Source organism: Puccinia triticina, chromosome 1A, assembly GCF_026914185.1.
Source record: "Puccinia triticina chromosome 1A, complete sequence".
Lineage (NCBI taxonomy): Eukaryota > Fungi > Basidiomycota > Pucciniomycetes > Pucciniales > Pucciniaceae > Puccinia > Puccinia triticina.
The window spans coordinates 6,408,570-6,418,132 of NC_070558.1; the positions used below are offsets into that span (position 1 = coordinate 6,408,570).

At 45.7% G+C, this 9,563-nt stretch overlaps 1 protein-coding gene across 1 annotated transcript; it reads right to left on the reverse strand.

The window, feature by feature from the left end:
- Window positions 1–8,771: 8,771 nt before the first annotated feature.
- On the reverse strand, window positions 8,772–9,218 carry PtA15_1A703 (uncharacterized protein; the record flags this gene model as incomplete). The annotated part of the gene is made up of 1 exon (XM_053165759.1): window positions 8,772–9,218. One exon carries the CDS (start codon window positions 9,216–9,218, stop codon window positions 8,772–8,774), a length of 447 nt encoding a protein of 148 aa, XP_053016918.1.
- Between the last annotated feature and the right edge of the window lie 345 nt (window positions 9,219–9,563).

The following is a 9,563-nucleotide window of genomic DNA, read 5'->3' on the forward strand; positions in this document are numbered from 1 at the left end:
ACGATCACTAGGTGAGGACCTGAGAGAGAGCGATGGTGTTTGAGATATCCAAGGAAGGAGATAGTCTGGAGGGTTTTGCCGAGACCCATCTCGTCTGCCAGGATGCCGTTGATTCCATTGTGAAAAAGTGAAATCATCCAATTCAAACCCTGGACCTGGTAATCTCTCATTGTACCGCCTTTAACGTCTGAAACATCAAATTGTAGTGATGAGTGGATCATGAGGCACATCCTTCCTGGTGTCAACATAAACGGTCGAAGACGTACAGCTTGGGGATTCAGTAAATACGAAAGGTTCGTCATCTGTAGCCGATTGACTATCATCGCCCTGTTTATCACCACGTTTCTCGGCTGCCAACAGTTCTTCGTCCTCTTCTTTTTCTGTCTTTCGTCCTCGATGTTGACCTTTAGGTCTATTTCAACAGCACGATCAGCAACGCTGACTGAGTATCTTGAGAAGAGGATTGAGAAAAAAAAGAAAACAGGAGGGTCGCCTTACTTTGCCTTGTTCTTGCTGCACATCTTTTCACTCTCGGCCAGTAATTTTGCAAATTCGGGCTCTCTCTGGGCCTAAAAAACCACAACCACAGTTAACATAAATCAACACCCCATTGTTTTGGTCACCACGAGTTTTTCCTTTCAAGAGAAAACATAAGACAGCGCGTGGGACCAACTTTCAAATCGGTGAAGTGTCGGAAAAGCTCTGTTTGGCCCAGAAGATAACTGAATCGTTTGATACTGTCAGCGACTTTACCAGCGTCCATTTCTTTCCTGCGAAAGTTCAGACTTTCGTCGCGAGCACGAGTATTAGCAGTGTTAGTGGTCGGTCCTGTTGGGTTAGGGTCGACGCTAGTCTCTTCGGTAGCGCTGGAAGACACTGAAAGAGAGAGGGTAGAGCCGTAGGGTGAGTTTCGCCTCAACTTTTAAGTGAAGAGAGTCGCCGATAGACTCACTGGTTGAAAGGTCTTCTGTACTGTCAGAGGTGGATCTGGCGAGACCAGGTGCGTCGACCGTGGCGTACGAAGATACTAATGATAGAGTTTGTGGTGAATGATTGGTGGTGGAAGGAAGGAGCAGTCGTGCACTGTTCGTGTTTGGAGGGGTTTGCGACGGAGTCGGGTGAAGGAGCTCGGTCTGGGAAACGAACTTACGTTGGTTTGAGTAACGTTGTCGGTTTGATCGTGCCTTTTTTGCCTTCGCTGCCCGGAGGTAAGTGGCGATCTTGATTTGGTTTTCGAGGTCTTCTTCTCGGAGGTGAGCGTGGTAGGAGGCGAGGATGAGCTCGAACATAACAAAGTCCCTCCCTCGCGCCTACGCTCGGGGGGCCCGAAGGGCCCGCCTCCCGAAGGGACTTGCACCAAAGTCGGCTTACGAGGGGGAGAGCTACCAGCCAAAAAATGGCTGGGACTTGGGAGGTGATCTCATCCCCATATATTCTGCACAAGCTCTTGGATAAACATCTGGCCCTTGGCACCATTAGAAGCGCAAGGCTTCGCGAATACTTCACACCACTTGAAAACTCTGAATATCTCCATCCCCTCACAAGAATCATCCTGTAAAGAAAACAAGTACATACGTACCTCACAGCTGAGTAACAGTTCAGAAAACAGAGACTATCAATTTAACAATGACCTATCTGGCCCCATGAGTCACTGAACCGTGAGAGGGTGCGTGAACTGATGATCCAAACCGTTTGCCAGCTGTCAATCTCTACCGGGCAAAATGCTGGGACATGGCTGACTAGCAATCACAAGCAACTGTTTATTTCAAGCCAAACCACCCCCAAAAAATATGAAACAGTGCCTGAGAAGCAAGGCTACAAGCCGTTCTCCTCAGAACTTCATGGAAGGCGGTTTTTTTTGTTTGACAAGCTGTTTATTCCAAAAAAGAAGAAATTCATGTAAATTTCTCAAAGTGCTCAGGCCACGCGGCCGACTTTGGGCGTAAGCCTCTCCTACGGAGGCTCTCCTACGGAGAGTCCCTTTGGCACCCCCGTTCAAGAGGCTTTGTTAAGCTTGGGATGAGCTGCTCCTCTCGGGTGAGCTGTTCCCACAGGGTGGGCTGGTAGTCCCGGAGCTTGGCTTCTCTGCACAGCTGCAGCACTTTCAGGTAATGCTGGATAAGTTTGGTGTTTTCCTTTAAATTCACTAGGAAAAAACCGCAAACAAAAAGTCAGAAACTGGTTAGAATATTTTTTATATGTATTTAGAATTTTAGGTAGAATTTTGAGTGAAATTTTGGAATAATTAAGTGTTTATTTTGTGGTTTTTGTGTGTATTTTTGGCGGTAAAAAATGGAAAAAGATGATGTTTTTGTCAGATTTTAATGTTTTAAAGTGCGCAAAAATTATAGGAACATAGTACAAAATTATTAGAGTATTTTTATGTATTTTTGTGAATTTTTAGACGTAAAAAATTGTAGAATTAAAGGTCCTTTCTTTCAAATAAATTTGAATTGAATTTCCCAGCCAGACCCCCAATTGTCAGCCTATGTGATGCCAAGGACTAATCCTTGTAGCTACACGTGGTGAAAAATAAGATAAAAGAGTATAAAACTCTAAGCAAAAGTATAAGGGATAATACCAATGGATATATTGGTAACTAGAGGCAAAGGCGGCTTTGCCGCTGCAGGGTGCACACCCCCAAGGACATCCTTATTTTGCCTATAGAAACTCATCCTTGATGTACTGAAAAGTCATTCACGCTCACCTTGAAGTTCTGAAAATTGCAGCAAAATTCATCCAGTGTGAATTCATAACTATGGCAAGATGTCATCCCTGCAAGCCAAAATTTCTATTTATTTTTCCAACCACTATCAACATTAGGAAACACAGAACCAATATAAACCTGAGTGCTAAGGGTGCAAAACTGAAAGGAACAACATGAGAAATGATAAGGAAAAAAATGAGAGACTGATTGCAAAGATAAACAAAGCAGGAGGCAAAACAAAGGAGATTAGATACAGATTCCCAGGGCTGCCTCTTCACTGAGAAACTCATAGCCACCTTCAGCCTCAGAGGCGACCACTTCCTGTCCCTGGCCATGTGCGGCATCTTGAATGGCCCCTATGTTGGCCTCAACAACAACTACACCCTCCATCCCGTCCTCAAAGTGGGTCATTTCACACACAAACACACTTTCCATCTATCTATCTCTGAAGAAGAGATATCTTTTGTTATTTTGTAGTTCCTTGAAGGCCCGGCTGCCCATGAGCTCTTTGAGCTCCAGGACCCCCACAGTCCGGCATCCAAGGAGGTCTCGCAGAGGTAAATATGCCAATTTCAGAAAAGAAGAGAGGACACTAAAAAGACTGACTGATGAAAAAGCCTGAGCAACTGTTTGAAGCACGGCGTGAAGCACCTCCTGATTGGGTGGATGAACGACCAAGTGGTCCCGCTGTACTCGGCACTCAACAGCCCAGTCAACCACCCCTCAATCCTGCGCGCGCTCTTCATCAACTCCGCTGTATTCTAGGCCACCGACTTCCTCACTAACTTCATTGTCTTCTGTCTCCGGCTCCGGGACGCTGGCTTCTCTGACCACGGCCCCATCTTCCTCCTCCATACAATTGGTGTGCAACGGCGTTCGGAAACTTGAACCCGCCCAAGAGAAAAAAAAACCAAATTTGCGTTGTCGTTTGACGGGTGGTAGAGGAAAGAGGTTGAGCAATCAAGTGTGCAGTGCAGAGGCGAAAAAGGTCAAGAGAGCTGCTCACCAACATCTTCATGTACCAACAATGCTGGTAGGTGCTCAGCCTGATAGCCGCATTTAAACTCCGTCAAATGTCTCCTTCATCCGTGTAGAACTCTAAAAGTTTCATTGAAGCTTTGGCCAAGAACTTTGCCTCCAAACATTGCTGGAATGTGTCCTTTGCCTGTTACTTATGGTGCAATCAGAACGCCAGATCCCCAAGGATCTGCCACTCCGTCCTATTTTTCCTATACGGCATGTGCTGGGCCTTGAAGTGCGCTACCTTGGCCCTCCAAAGCGTATAAACCCTCAGATCCTATTCAAGCAAAAAAAAAATCATCCTATTCAAGTAAAAAAAAAAATCATGTGAGCATTTGACACTCTCTTGACTTCTTTCGCTTGAAGCTCACCTCATAGAGCACCATAAACAAGTTATCCAACCACCTTTCACAGAGCCTCTTGTTCATGAAGGTATTTTGGGGGGCGGCTGTCGTGGAAGTTGCTGCAATTTCATCCTGCTTGTCCGTTATACCCGTCGATGGATGAGCTGCAATTGGTTTATCAACTCCTGGCAGGGCCGACCATTGGGCTTTTAGAAGGCTGATCTGGGTCGTCCGGAGGATCCGGGTTCAAGCCTTCATCCTCTCTGGAAGAGAGTTTGACCGGACCTACCATCTCAGGCGGTTGAGGATCTTGTGAACCTGAGACGTTGATTGTTGGGATAGGGCTTGGGGGATTGTATGCCATGAAAGATTGTGGATTGGGGGGGGGGGGGGGGGGGGGGGGGGGCGAAGACTCTCTGCGCAAAGGCGCCTTTGCCCCATCGTCTGTTGCGTCGTTCGGACCTCCATTACTCGTAGCGGAAGTACTGAATTGCTTTGCATTTGGCTGAAGCAATCCTTGCTGCTCATTCTCTGATTGCTGTTGCCGATATTCTTCCTCCATCACAAAAACCTGACTCCAACATTTCAGCAGTTTGTCCCAACCAATCAGAATCACCAGATGAGTCAATAGCTAATCAGCCTCAGGCGGCGATGAGGATTAGGACGCGACTGGGGGGCGCCTAGCTGCGACTCGGTCGGATTGTTGCTTGGAGGAATCGGAGAGGGTAATGAAGCGGGGATGGTCAAGTTTCCGAGATGGCGCTGGCCGGCTTGCCCAAGATGTCGAAAGCTGTTAAGCCGGGTGGAGTGATGGTCGATGGGAATTCTGAATCTGGAGCCACCAGGACAAGGGGCGAGGGCCTCTTGAAGTTTACCGGCTTGGGTGGAGTCATAGGCGGCCCAGGGACAAATGGTGTAGCGTTCTTGTTGAGACGCTTGAGGGGCGATACCACCATCCTTATCATAGCCCCCAAGGCCCCGCCAGCGCAGAGCGCAGGAATGTTTGACAAAAAGATGCAAGCTCATCAATTCTAGAATATGAAAGATGCAAGCTCATCGATTCTAGCATATGTATGTAGCATGACTGGTCATTGCCATGACCAATCCCGTCATCAAAGGCACACTCACTGTTGTTGTGGAGCTGGAGACGCAGGAGGCGGTGGGAAGGCTGGTGGCTCCAGGATCAGTCAACAGACATTGCAGAAGCTGGGATGGCGCTTTGCCCTATTTGGCATTCTGATGCTGGGAAACAGTTGACATGGCTGGTTTGGAAAGACCCTGGGCAGGCGTATTGCAAGGGCAATGGTTTGAGAAAAGCCTTGTCTTGTGGCGAGGGTCACCATGGGTCTCCATGGGTTCGTTGCGTGGCAGTGGTGTGGTTGTCAAGGAAGGATGAATGCGCGAGTGCGCGGGTGGATCTTGAGGGCTGTGCCAGGTGGTGCCAAATTTTCTATAAAAAGAGGGCATTGGCTTGCTTTTTTGTTTCCCCCAGGCGTCCTCTGCTGCTGTACTTCCAGCGTGCGGTTTGTCCTCATCCCCCTCCACTGTTGCACTTGCACAGTTTGAGGGGCTCTACTTGGTGGCCCCCCTTTGCATAATGCCTTCAATGCGGTGCGCTGGGGGCCATCCACACACTATTTTAAACCCTGCTAGACAGGAATGGATAGTGGGCCTAGTTAGTGGTGTTTGGATTTTGTGTTAGGGAGGCTTGTTTTTGTGATTTGTTTTTTTGAAAGGGGGAACCCTTGCTTTTTTTTTTGTAATTTGGTTCATTTGTAGGGAGAACCCTTGATCTTTGTTTCTGTGTTTCTCTGTCTTTAATAAACTTGGATTATGGCGTAAAATATATGACAAAATGGTGTAATTATATCAATAAAGTTAATATAATTAAATAAAGAGGGGCCTGATAAAATCAGGGGTGTTTAATCCCTCAAAAATGAAAACTGGGGCCTGTGAAAAGGGGTAGTTTATATCTCAGCAAGGAATGGCGGAGAATCTCAAGAGAAGGAGTTTAAACTTACTAGTAAAAAGCCCTCAAAGTCTTGAGGTTCTTCAGGGTAGAAACTGGGAAGTTGGGAGAGCTTGAAGAGGTTGATTCTGAAGGCTGGGTGGACACTGAAAAGTTTCTGGAGGAAAAATGGGGCTAAAAACAAGTACTAAGGGACTAACAACAAGCTATTGAGCACGGGTTGAAGGCGGGTAAATTATAGTAGGTATGTAAAAGTGTGATGAAAGGGCTTCTGCGGCGGACAGAGGGCCCCTTAAATACCTGTGGCAGCTCTCTGGGGCGCCTGGGGGAGCTACAGGGCCACTGGCCAACTTGTGGGCGCTTTTGGGCCAGGCTGTGGATGCTACAAGGGCTAATTCTTCTTTGGGAAGATGTACTAGCCTAATTGGGGCGCCTTCAGGCGGATTTCCAGCCTGGATGATGGCGCCATAGAAGCTAGTCTTCTTTGAGAATATGTACTAGCCATTTGTGGGCGCCTACAGTTCAGGATTCCCTCATCCAGTCAGATGAGCTGCTACGTGTCTCATATTTATTCAAATAAGCCACAGTGCTTCCCAATTTGTCTGTACTGTGTATGCATTAGGTATTGAATTGTTTTAATGCGTCAGGAATATTCTGTTTACATCCATGTGACATCATTACATATGTACAGCTTATGTAATGTGTGTAGTGTTTCACGTGAAGGGGCAGACTTGATGTAATTACTTCCCTGTGGGCGTGCTGTAACACTTCAAGGATAATTAAATTCCCCCAAAAAATTACTTAAAGTTTGAAGTTGGGAAAATCATTGAAAAAAAATCACTTCCTACTGAAAAAAAATGCTAACTGAGCGTGCTCAGCCAAAAAAATAAAAATGTGTCAGAATGAGTAAAAAACAATGGGGCACATTTCTGGGGTGATTTTTTAGACAGGCCTGCATCAGGCCCACATGGGCCCATACCAGGCCCGTTGGGCCCATTGAAAAAGTAGTACTTGTTTGGAATTCCCATGCTCTGCTAAAATATGAAATGGGTCAAACCAAATAAATAATGAGGGGGCACATTTTTGGGCAGATTTTTTCACGGGCCTGAATGAGGCCCACCCGGCCCCCACAAAGCCCACTGGGCCCATTGAAAGAGTAGCCTTAGTCAAGAATGCCTTATATGCTCAGCTAAGAAACAAAAATGTGTCAACCTGAGTAAAAAATATGGGGCCACACTTTTGGGGAGCGCTTATTGACAGACCTGCATCAGGCCCATACGGGCCCACCCAAAGCTGGTTGGGCCAACCCAAAAGTATTCTTGGTTAAGAATGCCCATATGATGTTTCAGAACAGCACCAATTGGCCACTAATCAACAGAAGATATTGAAGGGCTTCTGACATCTGTATGACATTTGTGCACTCACAGAATGTAGGTCCAGGCCCATCCCTTCCCCTAGGAAACCTGTTGGCCCGTACGTGCCTGATACAGGCCCGTCCAAAAAGCCTCCCCAAAAATCCCCCCCCGTTTTTTACTCAGTCTGACACATTATTATTTCTTAGCTGAGCATATGCTTTCTTAACCAAGGCTACTCTTTCAATGGGCCCAGTGGGCTTTGTGGGGGCCATGCGGGCCTCATTCAGGCCGGTGAAAAAATCTCCCAAAAAATGTGCCCCCTCATTATTTATTTGGTTTGACCCATTTCATATTTTAGCAGAGCATGGGAATCCCAAACAAATACTACTTTTTCAATGGGCCCAACGGGCCTGGCATGGGCCCATGCGGGCCTGATGCAGGCCCATCTAACAAATCACCCCAGAAATGTGCCCCATTGTTTTTTACTCATTCTGACACATTTTTATTTTTTTGGCTGAGCACGCTCAGTTAGCATTTTTTTTCAGTAGGAAGTGATTTTTTTTCAATGATTTTCCCAACTTCAAACTTTAAGTAATTTTTTTTGGGGAATTTAATTATCCTTGAAGTGTAATTTACAGGTAGCCCTTTTTGGGGTTTCATTCATCTATGGAGCTCTGCGCTATCTTTAGGCGTAGCGCGCAGCACGCGGGTTTAGAGTTAACTCAACCTGAGTTGGGCTATCTTCTAAACTAAACATAACACTTCAATTTTGTGGCTATTGAAGTGTTATGAGCATATGTACAAATGTACACAAGCATACAGGTTGCTCAATTCGAGGTACCTTGTAAATGCTGATTGGGTGATTACACAATGAAGCAGTGAGAATTAAGGATACCCCAGGTTAATTTAGGCGTAGATTAAGAATATAAAATAACATTTATACTTTTAATTATGTAAGAGACAGTATTAATGTCTCTTTCATAGGTAATGATTTTTATGTTTTATTTTTATGGTATTAAATATGTAAGAGTGTAATAATATCTCTTTCATATGTAATACTACTTTTTATTTTTATGTTACGGTGGCTCTGCTATAGTAGCCAGCTGACAAGGAGGAGGAATGCCTTCATGCGGCTCTTGGCCTTTGGAATCAGAGGATTCACTATCTTGATTGTCTTCAGATTCAATCTCGGCCGGTTGATTCTCTGCCAAAATATGGTCAGGTATTGGTATCTCTTTGTGTTGTTTGTCACCAGGCTGAGACTCTAATAGATTCAAAAACTTTGTGATGACCTTGTCTTCTCTTATAACTAGCTCTTCATCAAATTCATCATCATCTTCTTCTTTCTCAAGCTTGCCATTTATATCTTCCTCTTTTTAAGTATGTTGATTGTTTGGGCTTATATACATTTCTTCTTTGGATTCAGAAAGCTGAAGGAGGAAGGGATCTATGAAATCTTCAATTGGGTTTGGGGCCTTTACAACGTTAGTAGTTGCTGGAATCGCATTGGGAGGAGCTTCGCCGGCGGCAAGAAGGCCAAAAAACATGTTCTTGGAGGCTTGAGCGGCCGAGGAAGCGGCGATCATATCTTTGGTCGCGGTCGGGGGTTTGATGGTTTCAGTAGCTTGATTGGCGGCCGGAGGACTTTTGACCACGGTCGGAAGGCCAAAAACCATCTTCTTGTAGGCTTGAGCGGCCGCAGTAGCAGCGATCATATTTTTGGCGGCTATCATAATGTTGGTGGTGTCAGGGTCTTGGGCAGTTTTTGTGGCGTTTGAGGAAGCGTGAACGGAGTTCAAAGAGGTGTCAGCCCGATTAGACATGGTGGTTAGAGTGTTGGGGAGTGATTGGATTGAGCCGTTGGATTTTTTTTTATGTTGTGTGGTGTGTACAACTACATGCTGGGTTGGTTGATCGCGGTTACGGACCCGGTGAAGTCCCGGGATTGGTGTGATATCATATGCATGTAGTCCGACTTCCACACTGGCAGAGTTTTTAGTTGGCCAACTCTCAAAAATAGTAAAAAATAATAAAAAGATGTGGTCGGGGAAATTATCTCAGCAACTCCCAGTTGCGGCATTAGGGGGGTTCACAATAGGATAAAAATAAAACTTTAGAGCCAATTTTAAGGCCTTTATCAACAACTTTTTAAAAATTTGGTAAGATGT